At 38.0% G+C, this 26,887-nt stretch overlaps 2 protein-coding genes across 3 annotated transcripts; one reads left to right on the forward strand and one right to left on the reverse strand.

The window, feature by feature from the left end:
- Nucleotides 1-2,933: 2,933 nt before the first annotated feature.
- On the forward strand, nt 2,934-12,666 carry HDA6 (histone deacetylase 6). Of its 2 annotated transcripts, XR_016112506.1 has the most exons (7): nt 2,934-4,761; nt 5,755-6,195; nt 6,301-6,443; nt 10,091-10,242; nt 10,745-10,835; nt 10,945-11,072; nt 12,247-12,666. XR_016112506.1 is itself a non-coding variant. In XM_088982858.1 (6 exons), the coding sequence occupies exons 1-5, from the start codon at nt 4,222-4,224 to the stop codon at nt 11,035-11,037; spliced, it is 1,308 nt and encodes a 435-aa protein (XP_088838984.1). In that variant the 5' UTR covers nt 2,934-4,221; the 3' UTR covers nt 11,038-11,072; nt 12,247-12,440. The 2 variants fall into 2 exon arrangements, 1 of the variants encoding a protein (XP_088838984.1); XM_088982858.1 differs by lacking the exon at nt 10,091-10,242 and having other exon boundaries at nt 12,247-12,440.
- A 4,303-nt stretch (nt 12,667-16,969) lies between these two features.
- Nucleotides 16,970-17,856, reverse strand: LOC148853788 (cyclin-dependent kinase inhibitor SMR3-like protein). The gene has a single exon (XM_088986157.1). It carries the CDS (start codon nt 17,437-17,439, stop codon nt 17,128-17,130), a length of 312 nt encoding a protein of 103 aa, XP_088842283.1. The 5' UTR covers nt 17,440-17,856; the 3' UTR covers nt 16,970-17,127.
- Nucleotides 17,857-26,887: the final 9,031 nt, after the last annotated feature.

Below are 26,887 nucleotides of genomic sequence, written 5' to 3' on the forward strand. Positions count from 1 at the left end.
TGGATCCAGTAGACATGTGGATGTGGGATGTATGTCCCTGGTGGGAATACGTGTCAGTCAAGCAGGAGATGGAGATTCCCGCGCGGCCGCACCAATGCTCTGATCTGTTAGCGTGGGGCTTCTTTTCGAGATCACAGGGCCCGCCCATTAGGCGCCTCGTATGCACATTTGAGCGTGTATTGGGAGCATCTCGTGCTTGTCATTGAAAAATGTTTTTAAAATAAAGTTGAGATGTATTTTGGGCGTAGATGTAAATTCCTTTTTCTGATCAGTTATAAATAAAATAGGGTAAATTAGAAAGACACTCTATATTATAAGGTCAGTGACAAAGACCCTACACTATTTTTTGCGATAAACATCTTCCTGAACTTTGACTATTAGATAAAGATTCTCTTCATTAGCCTTCCGTCAGTTAACTCCAAGAAAAATTCTCACCTGACTGTTTAAAATTTTCTAAATACCTAAAATATCCTTTTCTAATTTACTTTTTTTCTCCTTTTCTACTGTGATCTTCATCCCATCTACTTTTGCTCCATGACGTCTTTACAAGATGTTTGTTTCTGCAATCAATATCTAATCAATATCTGCTGTTGAGAAGCTGCACATTCTGATGTTAAGGATTGGGTCCTGTCGAAAGATTGTTCCCTACATTGAACACTATCGCCGATCTCAGCAAATTAATCTTGTAGGGGAGGCAACTGGATAACTGGTTATTTAAAAAAAGCACCTCCACCAACTGTGCCTTCTGAATCGGCCAAGTTATTAAATGAAAATCTAGTTAGCTGGAGGAGGTGAGTCAGATGGCAAGTTACATGCTGTTTGGAAGTGTAGGTGTTTTTTGAGACCGATTTTCAAGGAAAAACGTTTATGCTTTCAAGACCTGTTTTTTACAAAAAAAACGTTTCTATCACGTAGTCAGTGAACAATACTATACTATTTGGAAAGGAGATTTTCATCACTGTTTTTCATGTATGTGCTGACAGGTAAACACCACAATAGGATACATCAGTCAACTGTTGAAGGAAACGATTCACTGATTTGACATTTCATACATTGGCGGGACCCCGATTTTTGAGACATACCCGGTTTTTTAATAATTGACTGAATCAAACAATAAGATACATGTGCATTTGTTGAAATGCCTATATGGATCCGACGTAATACCGTTTTTTCAAAAAACGGCTACGATTCCAAACATCCCCTTATTCAGGAGACTAAATAGAAAATCCCTTATAGTTGCAGATCAGCAAATTTAGTGTTTGTGTATATGCACTTAGAGAGAGACCTACAAATATTATTCCCTAAATGTTGTGTGACAATGGTGTAATCATTTCTATAAATAAATTGCAGGAGGTTGCCTCCTAATTCCCTCTCATTCCAACACCTTGATGAATGGGTTCATGCCATTGGCACAATCTGGACGGGGTGATGCCAGAAAAACATAGATATGAAGAAAAATCAATAACCTTAGGAAAGGGACCTCAGATATATTGAGGTTTTCAAGCATTTGATAATTTTATGCACTCCAAAATTTTGCTCTAATATCTCTCTTTATCCTACACTCCTTTCTCCTGATAAACCTGTTTTTCAGTCTCAGTCAGTTTCCTTCATAGGTGTCCAATCTTCTTGCTGATGGCTTTTTCTTGCCCATGGTGTAGAGGCTTTAGTCGAGCATAATGCTCAGTAAAAAAAAAAATTATAACCACTCCTGTTTGGTTTGGGATGAGAAGGATCCTTGAATGCCAGCCTGGATCTTTTCTATTGCCGACGAGGAGGTACAGTTGAAGTATTAGTGGCCCAGGACATCACAATTGAAGTACTAGAAATTAGAGACATCTGTAACTCAGGAGAAACATCATACATGACACTTTAAGCTTACTAGGACCAAAACTCACAATCACTAAGGCCATGTTTGGTTTACTGTTCTGGGCCTCATTTCTTTTTTTAATTCTTGCTTATTGTAGGCAAGAATGAATAACATTACGTTACAAAATTCTTGCCATGGGTTATATTCTTTTTAGAATGAAAAATCAGTCCCATAGGACAAAAATCATGCCCCATCTTGTTCATTTTCATTCTGAGGAAATTCTGCATACAAAACTATTACCATAGGTATTTATTTTCGTGAAAGCACTTTTATAAAAATACTTTTATAAAAGTACTTTTACGAAATCATTTTTATAAAAGTACTTATACGAAAGTACTTTTATGAAAGCACTTTTGTAAAAGTACTTTTGCATGAAAGAACTTTTACGAAATCACTTTTATAAAAATAAATTTATAAAAAGTACTTTTATGAAAGCACTTTTATAAAAGTACTTATAAAAAACACTTTTTACAACAACACTTTTACGAAATCACTTTTTACAACAACACTTCTATGAAAGCACTTTTACGAAAGTACTTTTATAAAAACACTTTTGTGGAAGTACTTTTTTATGAAAGCACTTTTATAAAACATCTATGCCAACAGTAGTTTTGGGGACCTAGGCTGGCGGTTTATGAATACCGGCACAGTTTTTCATTTGTTTTTTTGAAGAATGAAAACAAGCAATATAAGACAATTGTTAGTCTGAAAGCAATTCATTTTTAGGAAAAAAGTGTCTAGTTCATAACAGTATTTTCCCATTATGATGATTTTTATCCATTCTTATCAATTTTAAAATTTCATCAGAGGTAAAAATAAAAATGAATGAGAATTGAACCAAACATAGCCTAAATATTCATTGTCAAATTTCCATAGATTATCCGTGTAACATGACAACCAGCACTCAATTTTGAAGTTTTTGCTAACCAATTTTGTGGTGGTTTGTTTCTCACAAGTAGATGGTGTGGCCCCTCTGCAATCGACAGGGCTTTTGGCTACCAATAAATCATATGCCTGGATTGAAGGGTTGTTTTTACGAAAGAAATACAGCTGTTCATAATGGTGAAGCAATGAATATGTAATGTAGTACTTGTACAATACAAAGGATGCGCTAGTAAGGGTAAGGGTGCTTAGGAAATTGAAAACGGTAATGACATTTCTCCATTTGCGATCTCTTATAACCTCCTCAAGACCACCCTGTGAATCTGTGATGTAACCTCCACAAAAAGTCGATGTAAATCTAGAGACTTCCCACACATGGTAGGTACCATAAACTTAGTTCCCAAAGACCTGTGAAGATCCTTCAGTGTTTCCGTGAACATCTCTGCATTTTGAACAACTTCCTCATATTTTGTAACCAGCGAAGAATGGAGCTTAGAAGGGTCTGATTCTTTATATGTGTTGTTGGATGGTGCTTGTGGAGACATTGTTGTTTTTGTAGTGGTAACCATTGAAATCAACACCAAGAACTGCCTTGCCTTTTGTCGTCCAGTGGGTGATCACAGTAGAAGCCAGTGTAATTGCAGATTCTGGGGCCTACCAGCATTGTTAATGGTAGAAGTCGGAGTTGGGCAATCTTCTCTGCCCTATTCGCTGGTTTCTTGTATGATGCCGAGAAGGGAGTGAACGAACAGACACCCCTATTTGTTGGTAATGTAGGTCAGCCGGAGGTGGCCGTGGGGATGTTTGTTCCGATTGTTATTATTCCCGTCACGGTGGGAGTGGAGGAGGAGGTGGCCGTGGGGATGTTTGTGTTACTTTGATGCGGTGAATGAACAATTACGTTTAAAGGTTTTTGGGTCAGTGATGTTTTTAAGAGAGAATGACAATGAAAAGAAAATAGAGAAAGACTAGTGGGGCACTTTGTTCGTTACATACATAAAAGTTTAGAGGGTGTTTGTTGCAAAAAATTGTGCAGGGTATTTGTCACTTACCCTAGTACAAGCGAGGTCTTTGTAATTCCCAATAAAATAATCCGACTCGAATCTCGAAGACCCGATTTGCTCGCTTCTAAACTTGTACTTGATCGACTGATTCTTCATCTCTTCTCTCCGTCGTAATGAAATGACGACGGAGACTGGTTTAGTTTACTACTGATCTTACTCAAGTGCTGCTTCTCTTGTATTCTTTCCCTCCAATGCACCCGTAGGAAAGAGGCTCTCCTTAGCAACTAAGGCGCATTTTAGCAACGGTTGACACGATCTTAACGTGCACTCCGCTACAGAAGCCCTCTTCCTCCCGCATTTATTCGGTTCTTTCTTCTCTACTCTAGTGTCTCTCTCACTGAGTCTCTGAATCTAAGCTCGCGCGCGAGCGAGAGAGAGAGAGAAGAGAGAGAGAAGAGAAAGAAGACGATGGAGGATGCCTCTGGGAGCGCGTCTCTCCCAGGAGGACCAGACGCCAAGAAGCGAAGGGTGTGCTACTTCTACGAGCCTTCAATCGGAGATTACTACTACGGACAGGGCCACCCAATGAAGCCCCACCGCATTCGTATGGCCCACAACCTCATAGTACACTACTCTCTGCATCGCCGGATGGAGGTCAACCGACCTTACCCCGCCGGCCCCGACGACGTCCGGCGGTTCCACTCCGATGACTACGTCGAATTCCTCGCATCCGTAACACCCGAAACTCTTCACGATCACACGCACTCCCGCCACCTCAAGCGCTTCAACGTGGGTGAAGACTGTCCCGTGTTCGATGGCTTATTCCCATTCTGCCAGGCCTCGGCCGGGGGATCCATCGGTGCCGCCGTTAAGTTAAACCGCGGGGATGCAGATATTGCTTTGAATTGGGCGGGTGGGCTGCATCACGCAAAGAAGAGTGAGGCTTCTGGTTTCTGTTATGTCAACGATATAGTGCTGGGGATTCTTGAGCTTCTCAAGGTGCACAGGGTAAGAAAGTCATTTATTGTTTTTTTTTTTTTTTTCCTTTTTCTCTCCCGTCCTAAGTTTGCGTAGCTGAAATTATTGCATTTTTCTCTTTTTATTTTCCATTTTCTTTTTTTGTTTGTTATTTTTGGGTTTTCTCCTCTCTGTTTGTTTTGATCCTTATTTATTTATTTTTTTAGCTCTGTAGTTCATGGCTTCATGCTTCCGTATTTGGTTATTTGTACCATTTGTGTTATTAATCCTTTTTTTTTATTTTTTATTGGGATGATTTGTTATACATATGTACGTTTTCTATTTTCTTTTTTGGGTTGCTTTTTCGTGTTTTTGATTTCTCTGTATTTTTATCTATACCTTTTTCTTTATTTGGCAACCATTTGTTTGGTGAGTCATTTCTCGGTAAATATTTACTAGTTATATTTCTGGGTATTCCTTTGTCTACCGTACCTTTCTTTGATATTTTCTTCAAAGGGATTGTTTACAATTTTGTTCTTATATGATTTGCTGAAGGCTGCCTTTCCCCCCTTATTTTACCTGGAACTCCCAGTACATCTGAGTTTGAATGGTGAGATCCATGTTGGGAAACATCATAGATGCCCATATCATCTCTAAATTTAGTTTTATATAAACTACAAATATAATTTTCTGGGGCATGAAGCAAATGCATCCTTTTGGAAATGATTTCTGTTCAATCTACATAATTTGGGGTTCACTGAATTCAAGAGTACAGTAACTTTAGGTTCATAATTAGGTCAGTAGAATGAACCTGTAGCTGTTTGGGTGTTGCTTGTTTTAAATGTGGAGTGATGGTCTAGCGCGTTATATGTAGTGTATATGGATAGGATATCAATTATGAAATCCTCACTTTTTCTTCCTGATATTTTATTCTCTAATATCAGCTTATAAACAACGAATTTGATACTTATCTGCTTTTTAGATATCAACTTTGTACATGTGGATGGCCTTTATTTATTTGATCCATTCTATTCTATTGAGCAGCGTGTACTGTATGTAGACATTGACATTCACCATGGAGATGGTGTTGAGGAAGCATTTTTCACCACTGATAGAGTCATGACTGTGTCTTTCCATAAATTTGGGGACTACTTTCCCGGGACTGGGCATCTTAAGGATATCGGAGCAGGCCCTGGAAAATACTATGCCATGAATGTCCCACTAAATGATGGAATGGATGATGAGAGCTTTCGTGGTCTATTTCGGCCAATCATTCATAAAGTCATGGAGGTTTATCAGCCAGATGTGGTTGTTCTCCAATGTGGTGCCGATTCATTGTCAGGTGACAGGTTGGGTTGCTTCAACTTGTCTGTGAAGGGTCATGCAGACTGTCTTCGCTTTCTCAGATCATTCAATGTTCCTCTGATGGTCTTGGGTGGAGGAGGATATACAATCCGTAATGTTGCTCGCTGCTGGTGTTATGAGGTATTTTCTGCCTGTCGCTGCTCTTCAGCTTCTCTAGCGTTTGTTTATGGTCTGGCTGGTCTTGAAATCTAAACTTTCTGGGTTTTTATCTGTTATCTTGCTCAGACTGCAGTTGCAGTTGGGGTGGAACCTGAAAACAAACTGCCATACAATGAATATTATGAGTACTTTGGTCCTGACTATACTCTTCATGTTGAACCGAGCAACATGGAGAATCAAAACTCATCAAAAGATTTGGAAAAAATGAGGTAAGCTTCAAGTAATATTTTACTGTTGTTTTTGGCCATGTTATAGTTCACTATACTGGTCCCTGGAGTTCGCACTAAAAAAATTGAATGATGTTGCAATAGTCTGTAGTCAAATCAAACCATCGATTCTACATGGACCTGTTCGCGGGCAGGGCTTCAGGCTCGACCATGAAGATTTTACACTGCTTTGCACTTGGGCTTTGGGCTTGGCCCATTCAAAATTTTCATGACTCACTAGAGAAGTTTATAATGTCTTCATGTTTTCAACATCTATTCATGCATGTTAATTTCCATCAAATGATTGAGATGCATATCCACATGTTATGTCATTCTGGTATTGGATGATGAGAATGCTGTTGCTAAAACAGCAACTTGTGGCCCTGCAGTTATAGCTCAAAATTTCTTGTTATGTGGATGAGCTGATATAATATATTAGAGCAGTTTTGAAGTTTGAATGCTGAAAAAATATTATGCCAGAGTTTCAACTTTGAGTCTAGGAGTTTTGAGACGAGATTCCCTTCAAGCAAAAACTCTGTACACACTCTGAAAGCATGGGAATCCAACCACACATTGGGAACATCTCCCCGTGAGTTTAACATACATGTTCGGAGATATTCCCAATGTGTGACTGCATGCAGTGCACAGAAGTTTTGCTTGCAGGAGATCTGGGCTCAGGAATTTTGGCTTATTTAATATGCTAGTCCAATTCACTCCAGGACCTTTGTACATTTATGGCTACTTTCTTTTTTTTTTTGTTTTTTAAAGGAAAATTAGACTTTATACAATCTCTTTTTGGTTCATGGAACACTTGTTTTAAAGCCCTTACTAGAAAATGATTTATTTAGTCTACTTAAGACCTTTTTAGAAACTATATTTAGTTTATTTTCTATCATATGTAGGTTAAAGAGCCATTGTATGTGGTGCCTTCTTTGATGCTTTTGTAAAATGGGAAAATAATTCTCCTTATTCTACTTTTCGTTGTTCTATTTATTTTGTTAGGGTTGACTCATCCATTTGCTCAAGTGCTAGGAGCTAGGTGCAGAAAATAGATAAGGAATAGTCTCCCGCCAATGTGGGGTCTGGGGAGGGACAGATGTATGCAGCATTACCCCTGCACATATAGAAAGGCCCTGTCCAAGATTTGAATCCTGGTCACCCAAGTCACGATGGAGCAACCCAACCATTGTGCAACATGCTATTAGCTGTGTTGCTTTTGTGCTTCAGCATTATTTACTAAAATCTTGAGGCATTTAATATATGAACAACATGTTTAAAGATCAAAATGCTTTTACTAAAATAGATATATAGCATTTAGTAAGGTACAACAGCTTGAACGGTCTTGATAAAGGGAGAATAACCGTGCAAAGAAGCCCATGACCTATGCCTCCTGTTAGTATATGTATCTAGGGCGGACCCCTCAACACAATTCAGCTTGATTTACCCCTTCTCTTGGCAAGGAATATGCATGTACATTAGCAAATCACCTAACACATCCAAATGGTTTTTTTTCATTCTATAGGCTGTATATCTTGCTTGTCTAATTAAATGCTGAGGATGCATCTTTTTTTTTTAATATTTTTTTGAAGGGCTACACAACGGGGGGTAGCCCATCCCCCGACCATAACCCTCCCAACCCAGGTGCAGGCAGGATTCGATCCCAAGTCTCCGCTACGACCAGCAGATCTTACCAACCAACTGGTTGGCGCCTTGTGTTGAGGATGTATCCTTACCAGCTGAGAATCTTCTTCTACCTCCAAAATTGTCTATCCAAATGAGAAGCTGAAGAACCATAACCCTTGTATAAGTGATATCAACTTGCTTAGAGTCTCTCTCCCCTATAGGGCCTGAGTGGACTATCAAAACTTTTCAATTCTGATTTGTAAATGCTCCATCTATTCCTTAGCTTCGTGGGTTCCCAATGCAGCAGCCATTGAAATTGAGTTTGGTAACATTTAGAAGACCAAGATAAGCAAGGTTTTGCTCTTTTGTTAACATTGATGCCATTTTATACCATGTCTTCATGATATCACCAACGATAAGTTCCCTGAACTCCTCTATTCTCATCCGGTATGCCACTTGGACTGTAATCAAGACAACAAAATCAGAATATAAGGATATTCTACTTCTTATGGTTGGTATGTTAAGAGATACAACTTTTTCCCATGAAAGAGTTAGTATTTGAACTTTTTTTATATACATATGCATGTCTGGAAGTAGGCCTGTAAATGGATCGAATTCGAATCGAATCAGGCTAGATTCGAATTCGAAATCGATTATAAAAAACAATATTCGAATTTGATTCGATATCTGACGGATATCGAATGTTTCAATTCGAATTCGATTATTAAATCGAATATTCAAATCGATTCGAATTCAACCGGTATGAGGCCTAGAATCTTAAATGACTGAGTTTGCAAAGAAAAGCAAGTGATTAGCTTGAGAAAAGAGGCAGGGGATGGAAGGCGGCAGTCGTGGGTTCCTGGCGGTGGGCCAAGTGTGAGTGTGTGACAACGGCAGTCGTGGGTTCCCAGTGGTGCAAATGCGATGGTAGTGACTAGTGAGCAGTGTTGGCCAGTGATGCTGGACTGTTGCAGCACAATGACCGGTGATGCTGGACAGTTGAGGGCCTTGAGGCATTGAGCTTGAGCTTGAGCTTGAGCTTGAGCAGCGGCGAAGGAGATGGTAGTGTCCGGTGACCGGTGCTCGACTGCTATCACTGATGCTGCCATCGGTGTTCACAGCTTGCAAAGATTGGGAATAAAAGAGACAGAGGGAGAGAGGAAGAGAAGAGGAGGAAAAAGAATGAAATTAAAACTTAAAAGAGGGAGAGGAAAGGATGAGAGAGAGAGAGAGAGAGAGAGAGAGAGAGAGAGAGAGAGAGAGAGAGAGAGGAAGGGTTATCGAGAATGACCACTCGAGTAGATCAGTAGGTGTAGGTGACATCATTGCAGCTAAGATGTCAGCTTGTTTATGATGGACATGACCCCTCCTTAAGATTTTAGGTTTAAATTGATATAACTCTTATATTTTATTATATTTATTATTAATATATATTAAATGTATATAATTAATTGAATTCGAATTTTAATCAAATCGAATCAACACGAATTCGAATTTCAATTACGTTGGATATCGAATTCGGAATCAGATAGTCGGATACTGTTTACACCCCTATCTGGAAGAATATTTTTTCAACAAAGAAAAATGCATTATTTAGAACTTTTATCATTTATTAAAATTGTAGGAGTTGTTTACTGTTCCAAAAAAATTGCAGATGTTAATTAATTTATTGATGCTGCTTTATGATGGGCAAGTGGAGCTATGTTGGTAAACTGACAAGATCGTGCATACACCATGCCCTTGATGTTATGCCATCTAAAATTGATACTTTGAAGATACAAAAAACAAATAGTTTAATTTTGTACTAATTATACATACACCATGCCCTTGATGTAGCTTTCCAAACTAGTTCTGTATCAAAAAATTATTACCTGACCTCCATACATTTTATAGCTCATAAATTATTATTGAAGGATTTCTTATTGTCAAGATGTGTCTTGGATTTTATTCATTTTACTGATGTTGATATACAGATCTGATTTGTTCCTATGATCATCTATTTTCATTGGGCTAAAACTCTGATTTAGGGACGTAGAGCCTGTGGATGTGTCTGGGGCTACCATAACTTTTAAGCTGTTCCATATTTCAAGCATCAGATGGGCCATATTACTGGATCAGCTAGCACAAAATTAGCAAGCAGCAGAGATTGTAACCATTTCAAGTCAGATGACTAATTTAGGTGGGATACCAGTGTATTCAAGATCTTAAAACATAAGGCAAGCAGCAAATTGTGGGGCTGCAGACCCATCCATAGGTTCTGTGTCCTCACAGGAGGTGCATGAAAGTAGGAAATTTCAATGCATGGTTTCTTCACTTTTGGCCTTGTTTGTTTGCAATGCAATTTCATTTGCATTGGTGCAGAAGTATGGAATGAGTTGACTCCAAAGTTTTTTTCTGATCAGTCAAATTTTGGATTTGATTTTTATATGGATTTTACTTTATTTTGTTTATTCCCAGTGCACATGAATCAAAATAGAACCTGAAGCAAAATTAAGTAAATCCTGAAGCAAAAATGAATTGAAATTTATAATTTTCTGATTTGCATTCCCATGCATTTGTACTAGTGCAAATAGAATTGCATTACAAACAGAGTGGTGCAAATGGGAGGTGGGAAAGCAGATGAATCTGCTTTTCTATAACCTTTATTTATTCTAAAATATTTCCGATATGTATTTTTGCAGAAATATACTGTTGGAACACCTTTCAAGAATACAACATGCTCCCAGTGTACAGTTTCAGGCACAGCCTCCCAGTACCCAAGTTCCAGATGAGGTGTGTACCCTGTTACCAAATTGAATTGCTTTCAGGGAAGGTATATGTTTCTTCCCCTTTCCCTTTGTTTTTCTTGGTTCCGATCTTTGCTTATCTTGGTTGGAAATAGGGAAAAGAGGATATGGATCAAAGGCCAAAATGTCGCATTTGGAATGGTGAAGATTATGGGTCTGAATCTGAAGAGGATGAAAAGCCTCGTTGACATGACAACTTAAACATTGTTGATCAGAGCATGAGGTATTTACTGTGTTTTGACCATACCACAATATGATGCCAAAATAATTATAGTAACAACTCTTACCAAAAAAAATAATGATGACGATGATTCATCCATGCTTTATCCTAACTATATGGCGTAGGCTACATGAATCCTGTTTCGCCAATCATTTCTATTTAAAGCCATATCCACTGTTAAATTGCAAGTGCTTAAGTCATTTTTTACTACTTCTATCCATGTCCTTTTTGATCTACCCCGAGCTCTTCTATCCCCTTCAATGTGTAACAGATCACTTCTTCTACCCGTGTTGTTTCTTAACTGCCCAATACTCTGCTCCATACAACATAGCTGGCCTTACAACTGTTTTATAGAATTTTCTTTTTAATCATAGTGGTATTTGCCTATCACATTCACATAAAAGTACAGATGCACCCTTCCATTTTGCCCATCCTGCTCTAATTCTTTGGTTGACATCCTCAATCTCTCCCTTGTTATGAATTGTAGAACTAAGGTACCACAAATGGCCACATTGAGTTTTCTCTTGGTCTCCAATCCTAAGTGTATCTTGATTTACACTCCTAGTATTATTAAATTTACATGTCATATACTCTGTTTTAGTCTTTATTTAAAACCCCTTGTTTCTAAGGCATTTATCCTTAAGCTTAATTTTACATTTAATCCTTCATTAGTTTCATCAATTAAAACAATTAAACAATGGAAAAACTATTTTATTTATAAAAGAGAAAAACTGTTTTGGAGAAACGTGCTTATTTGATGGACCATGTGTCTTAAATGTGCAAGGGGTTTCTAGATTGACCATTGCCAAGCACCATGGTCTTCACTATTGAAAAAGTAAAAGGTTCCATAAAATTCTCCAGTAAATAACTGGCACTGTCAGCAAAATGCACGTCTCACTGAGACTATTTCATAGGTACTGGTTGATTTGTTTTAGTCTAGGCATTAGCTTATTTTTGTTGGAATACATGTGCTAATGCATTTTTGGTGGAACCTTTGCATGTGTGTTAGAAATGTGGAGGTTTAATAAGTTATCCTGTTCTGCTGAAAGCATTGACTACATTTTCACCACATGAAGGAGGGTAGATATAGCTTTACAATTTTAAGATGCAAAGTGACATGGTCCCCCAAGCTTTTATTCTCATTCACCTGAAAGTTTGTTTCTGATTTTCAATCCAGAGATGTCAAAGACGAAGTTAATGAAGAAAGAAAAACTGGGGAAGAACAGTGATCCTGAGTTGAATGGATGAAGCTCCATCAGGCCTCTAAATGGAATGTTTTTATGTTCAGCCCAAATTGGGGTGTTGTTATACCACAACAGTAGAATATACCAACAAAGTATCAATTGGAAATTCTCTTTACGAGCTTATCGATACTGTAATCTCGGATGCTATTTTCACGGGCATGGGAGGTAGTAGGCATTTTTCCGGGTGTCAAAGCCACTTATACCCCACTCCTCCAACCTTGAAACACCTGATGCTCCTTGACACTTGGTCTCTTTGGGACTGAAAAATTATGGATCATGTTGTTAGTAACCAAAACCATAGAATGTATTCAGTGAAGAAAACAGGGAAATGAAACGCGTTACTTTTACCTAGAGAAGATACCTAGAATCTGTTTTCCCTTCTCTCCTCTCCATAGTTTTGTGCGTGCAAGGTGGAATAACAACTGACGAAATCTGGCTTCTGCGCAATTTGGAATTAAAGTTAAAGTTGAGTGTCTACGGTCTGCCTATTAAGTTGTGTTTTGGAACATTTAAAAAGGCTTCCTAATTTTGGTTGGCTTGAATTGAATACGACCTTTATTTGGCTTTTGCCCAACTGCAACTTGATTGGGTGATTTGATTTCTACCGGAAACGCAGGGGAGGCCGAATATGGATTATGTATGGGCCACCCAGTTCACAAATTGGCCTGGCCCATTATGCCCATATGAGTTGTTTTCTGATTCTATTCTATCATATCCATAGGCATACAGTGATGACTGTTGGATGGTCCGAATCATATGATCAGTTTGATTTGGAATTTTGAGCTGCTGGCTTTTCAATTTCTCAAAATGTGGCGATGATCTGGATCTTCCGCTGGAGTGGGTCTGGGTCCCCACCACCATCTTTTATCATGCTTGAATTGTGATCCACGTGGCTTGAGATCTGAGTTAAAAACTGGAAGAATCACATCAATCATGCAGGAGGGATTTGCATGATGAGTCAATGTGTGAAAGGGGTCAAAATTGGACTGGTGTAATGTAAGCTGCAGCTGTAACACTCAGACTCTCAGTGCCTCCAATTATTTACGGGAGAGGGGAGGCTTTGACTAGTGAGTCTTGATTGGTGATTGGCATTGGCAATGACATACAAGAAGAAGACAGATATCAAGGTTATTTTGGTCACTTCGTTGAATGGTCAGAATCAGATTCAGAAATCAGAGAATGATAAAGGGGGCATATTCGGCATTTCATATTGTTGCCCTAAGACAAAGGCCGCAAGGCGGAAGGTGGGAAATACGATCGAAAGCTCAAGGGCCTGAACCCATTCCTCCGGATCGCCGTCGCAAGTTGCAAGTTGCAACCCCGGTTTTCCCGGGGTTCTCTTTTTAGCGCGAAATCGTGTTCAGTCTTTCTTAAATTCGTTTTTCCCACTCCCGCCAAAAGTTTTATATATATATATATATATTACATAAATAAGAAGGGGGGCAGAGAGAGAGAGAGGGGGTAGGACGGGCAGGTCCCGGGCAAACGGCAAACGCGTTTAGGGTAGGGACTTGGGGTTGGGGTGATCCCATCATCCTGATTCTCTGATGCATTTTTGGGTAACTCAACATTACAAAACTGGGTGGGATGTGTGTGAGATTATCCAAATCCTTTTGAGTTGAGAATCTTGGCCTCCCTTGGGATTCCTTTACAGGCCCATGTGTGATTGTCTACGCACATACATAGGATTCCCTTTTGCTAATGTCATTAGACAATGAAATTTGGGTTCATCTTTATCCATCTTCTTTCCCTTTTTAAGTACCCTCTCCACTCTCTCTTCTTAATCTTTTCTCTTTTAGGCTTTATTGTTCAACTTTCTATACCTATTCACTCCATATGGTTAATCCATTCTTAGCTTAAAAGCCTTTTCCCCAATACCCGTATGTATGGACTGACTGATACGTGTGGATTTTCTATACCTACTGTTAGTTAAGTTGCTTTGCGTTATGGAGGCCTCCACACAAGGGTTATGGAGAAATACTTTGAAATTTGCTTCCGCCCTGTGAAAAGTTAAACGATTGTTGCTGCTTGTTACTGTTAGTTAAGATGATGGATAATCGATCTCATTGCATCTAAGGCTCAGTTTGGTAGGAGTACAAATACATACAAAATACGAGGCTTTGCACTCTACAAATTTATATTTGTACTCTTTCCAAACTGAGCCTAAGATGAAAATAAGTGTTGGGCTGTTTTAGCAGATACAAAGGGTTATTGTATTGTATAATTGTATGATACGATAAATGTGCCTGCTGTTAGTTAACTTGGTAGTTGGGATCCTAGTCCAATAGATTAATCATTTATTTGTGCCCCTTTGTAATGTCAATATGTTTCATGTAAATCCTGCAACTGTTTCTTAATTGTATTTGTATGTTCACAAACTCAGTTCCCCCACCCTTCTCCATGTGCCTGGTTAGTTAACTTGGAAGTCATGTCCCCTCTCTGGACTCTGGACACACCCATGTGTCATGCTTTTCATACTCATAGGAGCCTTAATTTATTACTGATGAATATTGCTTGTCTCAAGTCTCTACCATAGGCTAAAATACTTGAAAGTTATATATATATATATATATATACATCCAACCCAACAAACACTCCTCCCCTCTTCTATTCGTTTTTTGAGCCTCCAACAAGGCGTTGATGAAAACGTTGCAAATGTTATATGAAATTAGGGTAAACATGTGTATGCATCAATCTCTTGCTTTATTTCTTGCTTTCTGGGCTCAGTTTGGGAAGAGTGCAAACACAAATATAGTTGGTTAATCAGTGCAAAATCTTGTATTTGCACTCTTCCCGAACTGAGCTTGATTACAAGGAGAAAGTCGTGGAAGCTGACGAACGCAATGATGTGGCATTGTACATTATCTCTCGAGTCTTGACCAATATAAAGAAGTACTTGAGAGCCGACCAGCGTTACTAGTACAAATATACTCAACTCTCCTTTCACATTTATTTTAGTGCTCTGGTCCCAGGAACAATAAAAGTAACCACCACCACCACCCCCAGTGTGTGGGGTTAGCTACAAAGATTTCCCATACACAGAGAAATTGGAAGGAAATAACAGAACCGTGCATTCCTATCTATCTATCTATTTAACTGATGACTGTTCAATTATCAATTCAATGAACATGATATCGTAACTTGTCACCTCAGATCAGAAGAAATCGCCTTATCAGAAACGAGAGCCCTTATACTGATTTCCTTCTTTCCCCACTGGTACTTGAAGATGGTGCTGAAACATAGGTGACAAGCATTGAATGTGAGGACAGTTAACCAACAGTTAACCAACACAAGTTTGTGTTGTAATTGCCAGTGGACCAAAACAGTAAAGAACCTTCAGCCTACACCGTTAATTGTACAGGAATTTCACCCAACAGTTTCCTTCTTCATTCCCTAATGCTAATGGTGTAGAGTATAGACTGAAGGTTAAGGTTTTCTCTTGAGAAAACCCAGTGCATGTCAAAGCTTTAGATAGATGCAGACTCCCTGGATTATTGTATCCTTGCCTCTTGCCTCTTCCTTCCTGTGTTTTTGAATTTTGATAGACTCCTGACTCTCCTCTCCTGTATACTTCCACCTTTTAAAAAGAAGAGTTTCAGTTTCACGTAAGAGCAAATCACAAATTATTAAATTAATCACTACTTGGTTAATTATGGTTATCAAAACTGTTCTGAACATGCTCTTCCCTACAAATCTTTGTTTATTTCTTTATTATAGATAGAGAGAAAGCCCTGGATTAGGTGAACTTCCCCTTGTCACCTTTTAAGAACAAATTAATATAAAAAATGAAAGAAAAATCCTTGATTGAACAATGAACATGCAAAATATTTATCCTGTCTACTCCATTATAAACAAATGGGCGCTGAATACATCACAATCTAATCTAACCAGAACTAAACCATTTTAGCTTTAGAAAAAGGGCAAGGGGAAAACAAAATCATTTTGGTCAAGCGGTGTAATACAACTAAAAGCTTGAAAGAGTACCATACAATCACTGGCATAGGATTCTAATCCATTACTCCATATGCGTTTGTCTTTTATTATCGCACAAGCATTGCACAAAGAACCTTCCCATGCAATGGAGTCGGAGGGTGTAGTGTATGTCATCATGTGGGTGGGCCACACATGTGAGTGTGGGACATACGGCTGAGGGTAGGCCAGAGCATAAAAGGTACTGGGTCTTCACACGGTATAGGATTTGTCTCAGTCATAGTCAATTAGATTTGAAACATCAGTTGAGCACCTCAGCCATGAAAAAAGATTTACTTTTCCATAATCTATGCAAACTTTTGGCCATCTAGGTTAGAATCTCAGATGAATATTGACTTGCATATGCATTCCCTATTTCCTCTCTAGCTAGTCTCTCTCTAGAGAGGTTTTTCTTGGGGTAGGACAGTCTATCAATTGGTATTTGATACAGAGAGAGAGAGAGAGAGAGAGAGAGAGAGAGAGAGAGAGGCTTAAAGGAAATTCTAGTATGCTAATTAATCTTCAAAGACATCAGGCAAATGCTAGTATGCTACAAAACTCCGTTGTATCATACACAATCAAACTTAGTTTTGCTAATGGTGCTACTCCATAGAGTCTGCAGCTTTACACTATGTTTGGCCTATTGGTCCTAGGGAACTCAGATATACAGTCTGCCTTAGAAACTCATGAGCCAAAACTAAAGCCATTTCATATGTTATAGCTTTTGTACATCAGCTCTCCTCTCTATCACAAAGAACATAGAGGAGATAGAGAGAAAGAAAAACAAAAAGAAAAAAAGAACAGCAATAAGGTCGGTCGAACTTCTCTTCCCCATCCAACGAGACTCACTTGGCTCTCTGGGCAAGGCGTATAAATACAGTTTCTAGGTCTGGAGGAGTGAAGAACTCCCTAACGCCGTTAATATGACACTTTGAAGAAGGCCTACGCTTCCTTGGAGCCGGCGGGCACGGCAACCTCTCTGGTATCCTCGCTTCTGAGGCCGTGGGAGTAGTCGAACATTCCTCATCGTCGTTATCGCCATCCTCCTTCGGGTTCGTACTTATTGATCTCAAAGGACTTCGCAACGAAATTCCAGCGATGACCCATTTCTTTCCTTCTGATTCTCCATCTACTTGTGGTTTCTCGGGAAACCCCATCTTCGATTAGAGAAAGACGGATGCCTTGGACCGAAAAAACAAAACAAGAAACAAGAAAGAAACCTCAGACTCGGAGCAAGTACTCTTCTTCTATTCGACTGAGCCAAATAAAACAAGAGGTACAGAGCACTCCCAAGTGAAAAGAAATATACGGGTTTTATCAGAAAAACCAGAGAAATCAGCAACAGGAACTTAGCCCGAGAAGTAGAAGAAAGGGAAGAAACAAAAGGCCTTCCTTTATCCCTCTGTTACTTACTCTTTTAAGAAGCTGGACTCTGTGAGAAAGAGTAAGAGAGGACGCAGAGAAGGGGAGAGAGGTATATATATATCGGCTGAGGAGCAGAGAATAAGAGGCAGAGAGGAGAACCCGAGGAAACCCGTGACCTAAGCAAAGAAGCCGAAGCCAATAAACAATAAGAACAAGTGAAGATTGTGAGAGTTAAGAAGTAAAGAACCAAAAAAGAAAGAGAGGTGTGGCGAAGCTGCCCGTGAAATTTGCTGTCTGACCGCGGGCAGCAGACGCAATTGACTTGAGTTTTGGCGCCAAATTTTTGTGGCACGGTTATATTAACGGCTCTCCTTCCCTCTTTTTCACGTTTGCTTTCCGAATTTCTACTCGCATTGGCAATTTATTTCCATTCTCGTCCATCTGTTCCGTCCTCTGCTAGCTGGCAAGTGTAGAATACACTAAACAGGGGCCAAAGAGTCTCAGTAGGAATGATAGGAAAGAGCAGCTTTTTTTCTCTGTCATTGTGACAATCATCAAGGCTCCAGGCTCCAGCATGGAGGATCCAATGGCCAACTTTGGTGGTGGGGCCCCTACAAGTTTCCTACTCCTTACACCTTAGGTGGCAAATTTCACTCTATGGGCGGCCCTACAGGATTATGCCCAGAATTTAAGAGAAAAGGGGTAAGAATAACTAGAAGGGAACTCCTCAAGTATAAAGGAAGACAAGGTGGAAAGTATATCCCGGGCAATCTAGAGGTGGAGACCCAAAAGGATTCATTTGTTCTTCACACCAAATTCTAAATTCTCATGTGGATTGTGGAGGAAAGCTTTAGCTCATCAGTACTAGACTACTAGTCCCCTCCCTTCCCTTGTGAAAAAGAGAAGCCTTTTCACCCGTTGTTCTTCCATCGAATTGAAGAGAAAAAAACCATGCCAAGAACTTGGAAGCTGGAATCTAGAATATTGTCTGACCAATTGCAAAGCCCAGATTAGCCACGTCACCCATCCATGTGGCTTAAAAGATGGGATTTTGTGATAGAGATTTAGATGACCCATTTGGGAAGAATATTCCTTTTCATTTTTTCCCTAGTGGATTTGATTATTTCTTGTCTCCACAGAAGAGGAAATTAACAAAAGCTTTGCGAAACCTGGTCCAGCTATGTTTTCCTCTTAGATGACATGGTAGTTTTAGACTGGTTGGTTCACCAAATTAGCCAATGAAGTTAATCAGTTTCTTCTGTTTTTCGAAACAGAATTGCATTGCAGTGGCCAACCTTTAATCAATCTAAACACAGTACACATCATTACTATTATCATGTACTATCATATATAAACGGATTTGATTTTGATGTCGTTAATGGTGATACTGTGTTCCTTTCAAGATTTGATTCCAAATGTGAAGTGTGAACCTCATTGAAAGGGACAAACAGTCAATTACTGGGGCCTGTATAATGCAATATTTAATATTCTTCTTTTTATTTTCTTTTTAATCTTTAAACGACAAATCATATAAACAATGCATCCATATAATTGGTGAAGTGAAGTGCTGACTGCTGACTGTGAAGCCACTCGAGCAGAGTAGTTCTAAAGTGTCTCTACTATTTTTCTTTTTGAGGGCTGTTAGTAACCTCTACATGAAACAATATGGGCCCAAGGTATTCAATCTCTCTCCCTCTAAGTGGACCAGATATCATGGCGTGACCAGTCAGTCTCTGGAACTTGGTTTTGCTTAGAGAAAATCCTTCATTAAACAACTAAAATATTGCAGCAACTCTGCAAGCCAGCCAAGTAGGTTCCACCAACAATAGGAAATGAATTGAAGAATGTCGATTTGCACTCTGCAGACACTACAAGTCTTGACAAAGTGGCCCAGTCTATATGCCCCTCTGATCTCTTTCTCTGGGTTTGCATTCGCTAGTGTAGAAGCAGCTTAAATCCAGGTTTCCAAACCATCAACCCATCTTAGCCTCCTAAGTGATTATATTGAGGGCACACTTAATCTGTTTGATGTTTTTCTTTCCCCCACCTAGGTAGGGTACTTTTCAGTTTTCAACCCGGATTTTAACTCCAGGAGGGGTCCATGTTGGGCATTTTATTTCATCAACCGATTCAGCCAAATGAGTGGTAGATGCAATTGGGGAATAACAATGATGTGTGGGATCAGTCAACAAAGTTTAAGGCAAAGTAACACATTCTTTGTCACAGGTTCAATCCAAGCTTACCAACGACCTGTTTGAATCAATGAAAAACAAAAGAGAAAAAGAAAAAAAAAGAGATTGCTTCACAAAGCATTACAATTTGCAACTTGGAAATTCCAACTTTTGAACTTTTGCTTTATTTAAGGTGCTTTGTTATTCATTTATTTGGGGAAAACCAGATGCTTTAGAGCCTTTAGTTTGGCATTACAAAAAGAGGGATTATCTTGGTTAACCCCATATCATTTATGATACTTCCAACAGGACCTAAAAGAGAAGATTTGTCAGCTTATGTCCATGTCCAGTAACTGAAGAGAGTGGAAATATCACTAAAAGAATTATAAGCTCGACTGGATATTAATGATAAATCTAATTAATTAGAAGAACCACAATGAGGGTTACATTACATAATTATAATCTATCTATTTTTTTAATTTTTTTTTTCATTGAAGAAGAATCTATTCCATTCTCATTTTTCACTTTTTTGCTTTTCTCCCCTCTCCCAGTTAGCTTTATTACCAAAACTGCTTTCTGCATTGTTCAACCCATGGCAAGAGAACCATATAGCCGAATATCTTGAAAACTTTAGGAGTGGTAGCTTAGCTAACAATAACCAAGCCTCTATAGTTTTGCCACATTCACCACCTCCACGATTCCTATGGCAAAGGATGGTGACCCCCTTTTAATTTGGGATGTTGGTTCTTTCTACTTTGGAATACCTTCCATGAGAACAGGAGCTTCAGTCTCCATGGCAACTTTATGCAGGATTGATTAATGGATATTCTTACATAAACAACAAAGTATTTGGATATTCTTACTTTCTTAGCAGAAAGTGGTTTTCACAAAATAACGGAATTAGAATTTAGAAACAAAGTGTAGGAATAATCAAGACTTGCAATGATTGATAAAGTGAAGAGGATATGCCTAGATCCAAATTCATCGAATCTTATTGATTGGACTAGGATTGTATTTCGATATCAAATACGATTGATTAAGTGAACAAAAAAATTATCAGAATTTTAGGTGCCGCTATTAAGAAAAATACATTGAAAATAAATTTGATATTCTATATTATAAATAAAATGACTTAAAAGTTATATCATAAAAGTTATTTTCAAGTATAAATTACAGGATAAGGGCATGGCTGTCAGTCCAGTCCCAACCTGAACCATTGACATCATTATTTGACCTGTTCATGGGCCCGGTACCCCGATGTGTTAGCCCAGCCTGACCCATTCTTTGTTGGGCTTGGACAAAATTTTAGGCCCATGGGCTTGGGCTTAAACATTCTCAAATAAGCCCACCCAATATTATTACATATAATAAATTATATATAAATAGTATATAATATAATTTAGCTTATTAAATTATAACCAATATCAATTTACAATTTGGATAGTAGAAATTAATTTATCGGTTTATTAAATTATTATCTAATTAATATAATATTAGTTTATTAAATTACACCATAGGTAGGAGTTTTTATATCTAGACTGAACTTTGAGCTTTACATAAGGGCCGAGCTTGGGCTTAAGATCTAGAGCCAATGGTCAGGCTAGGCTCTAGCTCAGACATGAACATTTTCTGTTAATAAAGAGGCAAAGCCCAACCCAAACATGGCAACCCATAAACAGGTATAATCACTAAAAATCGATGTTTATTTGAGAAAAGCATAAAGAAAACACATTTAAGATTTCATACATTCTCTTGGGTTTAAACGATTTTATTCTTCTCCTATTATTGATTATTGATTATATGAAGTTCTAAAGGGATCCCATTTTAAAACTTTCTTTTTCTTTTCCAGAAAGAGAGCAAAACTTGCTCTAAAGGGACCAGGGTCCATACCCATATCGGGTTTGGATTTTCTACCAACTTGCTTCTACTGTCCATTCTACAAACCCAATTGAATAAGACCATCAGCCTTGTGTTTAAGGCCATGTTTGGGAGTGTTTATGTCAAAAATAAGTGCTTAAAAACAAGCGCTTATTCGGATAAGCACTTACTTGCATTTGGCACCCAACTTTTTCAAGTGCTTCTTTTAAAAGATAAGCACTTATTTCATATTGGGCATTTGGTAGTCTTTTTCTCTAAAAAACACTTAACTAAGCATTTGTGACTATTTTGTCCCTCATTTTCTTTCAAATTTTTGTAAAAGCACTTTTACAAAAATAGTTTATAAAACCACTTTAATCAAAATACTTTTACAAAAGTACTTTTATGAAAACACTTTTATGGAAGTGCTTTTATAAAAGTGCTTACAGAAATACTTTTATAAAAGTACTTTTATGAAAGTACTTTTATAAAATTCAACTAGGGGTAATTTTGAAAGAGAAAAAAAAATTGAATAAGTACTTATTGTATAAAAACTTAAAAAAAGCTGGAAATTTGGCTTAAAAATAAGTCCTTATTTTTAAAATAAGCACTTATTTTGGGCTTATTTTTCAAACACTAATAAGTGCTTAATGGTGTAGTCCTGGCCCAAATAAGCACTTATTTTTAAGCACTCTGAAACATGGCCTAAGAGTCACAAGGTGTTAAGCCCCTCCATTAGACACTTTTTTCTAGAAAACATTATGACTCAGTTATATAGGAGTACAAATACAAATATGTACTGTGCAAATACATACAAAATACAATGTTTTGCACTCTGCAAATTTGTATTTGTACTCCTTCCAAACTGAGCCCAAATTTCTTTTGTGCACAAAATCTACTCTTAGTTCCTTTCCCCTATCTCCTCTCTACTAGTTCACAGAAACCTACTGTGCCCATTGTCTTCGGAGCTTATTGTGTTCACCAAAGCAAGAAGTATATCTCCATGCCCAATTTTCATTTCTCTCTTATTAGATAACCATCTCCGGTTAGGGATTGAAAACAATCTCCCTTAAGCTCAGTTTGGAAGGAGTACAAATACAAATTCGAAAATGCAAAACACTGTATTTTCTATTGTTTTGTATATGTAGTTGTACTCCTTTCAAACTGAGCCTTATGTACAAATAAACTCTTTGACCATAATCAATGAATATTTCAAAGTCGGATGAATTTCTGAAAATAATTTTTGATGCATCCATTGGTATCCTGTTTGTGATGTTCATCATCTCTAGCTATATGCATTGACACTAATTAAGTTGCCATCGGTAACTATAGAAACAAATAGGTTATAAAGAAATCAGTTGAATCTGTTTAGAGTTAAAGGACAAATTGAATTTATTAGTGTCAAAAGCGTAAAATGTTACATTTAGTATTAGAATGGATTCTTTAGGGCGAAGGTTATTTATCATCCGCAATTCAAAAATATTAGTATTAGAATGGATTCTTAAACTTAAATCTTGGACCTGCAATTCAAAAATATTATTTTATCAATTACAAAAAGGTAGGGAAAATGAAGGAAAGACAGGGAAACCTATACAAGGTTTATACATGTTTTTCTTCCTTAACATAGCTTTAGGAAAAATGTTTTAAGGGGCTTCTAGGAACGGATTGGATTGGATTCGAATAAGGGTATATTCGAGTACGGTCTGACATTGTTTATGTCGGATTAGATCTGATCCAAAAATCTAATCAAATCTGATAGGACTCCATCTGAATCCGAATACTATCGGTTCTTCAAATCTGATTTGGCCCAACTTGTTTTTTTTTTTTTTAATTAATAAATTATTTAAAGAAAAAAACAAAATATATGAATTTAAATAAAGAAAAAACAAAAAAAAAATACAAATATTTTTTAATTATTTTCATCATATACATACATGTTTTTTATAAAAGAAAAAAATAATATAACAAATTTATAAATAAATAAATAAATAGCATATATATATTATATTTATATTTATAAATATATAACACATTACATCGAATCTTTTCAGATCCAAAAGAGATAATCCAAATCCGATCCGAAAATTGGGGTGATCCTATTTCCACCAAATAGGATCAAATGTCTGATGATCCGATCCATTTGCACCCCTATCAATATCTTCCTACAGTTATTGAACAAGACTCAACTTCCAATGATCTTATTTATAATAGGGTTAGTAGAATGGAGGGTTGAAGTTGGGTAGGCAATCCGGGCCCCACCTAGCAAAGAACATGTGCAAGAAACATTAGCAGTACTGAATTCTGAGTACCACCTAGACGTGACCTAATGCAGGAACTCTATCTATTCTAATTCCATTAGACAATCTTAGACAATCTTGTGTTGAGAGAGAGAGAGGTTATCTTGGTCCAACCAACGGTTCAACGTATAGTCGTTGTGGGAAGTGGAGTGGGAGTAGTTAACTTGAAAGGTAAGCCTGTGGTCCTAATCTTAGACTTTTGAATGAACTCGATCGAATTCTGTTATCTCAGGTAAAACACTAGCTAGCAAGGGATGAAGGGACTCTCAGTCTCAGTCTCAGAGAGAGACGACGACACTAAAGAAGAAGAAGGTATCTCTATGACGACTGCCTATATATGAGGGAGGACCCCCTTGGTTATTGCTAGAGATAGAGATAAGCAAGCATAATTAAACAAGACGTACAATTTGAACTGCGTGCACTCGTACATAAAGATTCCATGCCCAGTTACTTCAGTCGTATTCAAATATTGCACTTCATCTTCTATATCCAACATGATCATTTCTCGCTCTAGCATGGTCTCACCACATCGGCCTCAATCCCCACACAACCCACAAGGCCGGTGGGATCGGTTGGGCAGATGGGCGGTGCCGGTGCAGCGCTATCATTTACCGCCCCAAGAGGACACCGGCAAAGAAGAAAGGGAGAGGACGAATAGCCACGCCGGCCGGCCGTGAGACGCATCATGGAGTGGTGTTGTCTTTATCAGTCTTGACTAGGAACCCTAGCTTTAATTTGGACGACAACGATCTTTTTCTGTTTGTCTTACATGATTTTCCACATGGGTCCCTGCTGGTGCTCAGTAGTCAGTACTATAAACAACTCATGAAGAACCAACTATTAATCAAGATTATCATCTCTACATACCTTTGTTTTGTTTTAGGAGATTGATCTATGGGCATATTATAAAACATGTTAAAATACCCATTATGATCTATGACCTCACAATTCACATTATATAAGCGGTTGTTTGGTTTATCAAAACTTAGATACTAACCTTCTCTAAGTAGACAAACAAAAAACTAAAACCTTCTCCCATCTGCCAGGCGCAGGCGGCCACCACCCAAATCCATATTTTGTACATTTCTCCCGGCCATCAACCATAATTTTTGTGACTTATCTTTAAACAATTCTTAAGAAAATAAACAATTAAGGCCCTGTTTGGTTCATGGGAATAGAGGTATGAAATTGGAATCAAAATGAGCTATTCCTGTTCCAACTGTTTGATTGGGCATAATTGGAATCCTATTCTTATTCTTGCTGGAATGGTATTCTTCCATTCAAGGGAATGGCCTATTCTATGCTTCTCCTTTGGGAATGAAATCTTATTTCTACTGACTCCCATTTTTATTCTCATTCTTATCTGAATCAAACAGACTTTGAGAATGAATTATTCCAATTCCATTACAAACCAAATGGACCCTAAGATAGAATCCCAGCAGCACCAATAGGTATGAAAGGCAAATCGTTCATTCCATTTGGGTATTTTAGTCATTCTAAACTGAAAACATATAAAGAAGAAGAATAAGAGTACCACCTACAATGTAAAGTGGCAATGTCTGGTCTATCTTAGCTATTTTTAATAAATTAATTAATTAGATAAGAAAAAAGGAGAACAATAATTAATGGTAAGGATAGGAAAGAGAAGGTGAGCCTCCTTTTCCGATTATAATACGTAAAGAATAATTTCTGAATAAAAAACCAACATGGAAATTGGAACTAAGTGAGGGGTGGGGGTGGGGGTGGGTCATTTCATCACCACGTAAGGGGCGGCGAAGGAGGACAAGACCAAATTATTTTGGTCGGCGATTTTATTTTCTATTTTTCTTCTCTTTCAATTTGTTCCATTTTGCCACCCATCCATGCCTCATGTCTGTCCTAGCCACATAGCTAGCCAGCTCTGCAATACTTTCTTTCAATTTGTTTCATTATGCACTATAAAATTAGAATAGAAAAGTTCAACTCTATTTTATGCTTGTTGATATGAAAAATATTTCGTTTTTAGCCACAACTATGTACTCCATTTTCCTCTAAAAAACACTAAAACCAACCTTTGATTTGAATTTTCTACCAATATAAAAGTATAAAACCTTTGATTTGAATTTTGCAACCGAAGCAATTGATCCAAGGATGTGGTGATGTGATGGGGTCATCCAACAGCTTCTATGCATCAACACATGTACTGGTTTAATAGTAGCCTTAACTTAGATTCTACAGTTTAATTATTGAGGGTAAAGGCCATGTGACTGGCATTTGATAAAGGGCTCAGAGAGAGAGAGAGATTTGATAAAGGAAAAGATGGCAACCAGAATAATAATCACAGTTTAATGGAATAACTCATATCTTATAAAGACAAAACAATTCTCTTTCCATATTCTTCTGCATGTCTAAAGTTCTACGACTTCATCACCTTTTTTGGAAATGCTGATTTGAAAGGGAAAACAAAAGTTTTTTTTTTTTTTTTTTTTTTTTTTTTCTGACGGACCGCCTAGAATATTCTTCACTTGTAATTTACACTGCAAAATCCAGACCAGAGTTTCTTATCTGTTAGTACTTAATGAATCATGAGTTAGTTAATGGTGAATCAATTCATAGTTCATACTTCATAGGAAGGTCTAGAGAATTTGGCAACCATGAACCAGACCACCCATCTGATCAGTGATCCTCCCTGGACTGGTGATATGTACAGTCCTGTTGTTCGTCTCAGCGGTTCATTCTGGTGAGTCACGGCGTGCGGAAAATATTTATTTCCCACCAGCAACTTGACAAAGAGTTATTAATTGGTGTCAAAATTGGCACACAAACGGTGAGGTGGCAAATGTGGACATATCTGGGATCGCCAGCTAAGCTTTCCCAGAACCCCCTCACCCCACCCACCAGTTGGAGGAAATATAAAACCAAATTAAACCTATCCT

The sequence above is a fragment of the Nelumbo lutea genome, chromosome 4 (assembly GCF_056320005.1).
Source record: "Nelumbo lutea isolate HS-2025 chromosome 4, American lotus-T2T, whole genome shotgun sequence".
NCBI lineage: Eukaryota > Viridiplantae > Streptophyta > Magnoliopsida > Proteales > Nelumbonaceae > Nelumbo > Nelumbo lutea.

What these genes read in the sequence shown, in the direction of transcription:
- LOC148853788 (XM_088986157.1), bottom strand. Translation starts at nt 17,439, where the DNA reads ATGGGGTTTCCCGAGAAACCACAAGTAGATGGAGAATCAGAAGGAAAG.
- HDA6 (XM_088982858.1), top strand. Translation starts at nt 4,222, where the DNA reads ATGGAGGATGCCTCTGGGAGCGCGTCTCTCCCAGGAGGACCAGACGCC. An exon ending in AGCTTCTCAAGGTGCACAGG is followed by an intron (nt 4,762 to 5,754) that starts GTAAGAAAGTCA and finishes TCTATTGAGCAG; the next exon opens with CGTGTACTGTATGTAGACAT. An exon ending in AAAGATTTGGAAAAAATGAG is followed by an intron (nt 6,444 to 10,744) that starts GTAAGCTTCAAG and finishes GTATTTTTGCAG; the next exon opens with AAATATACTGTTGGAACACC.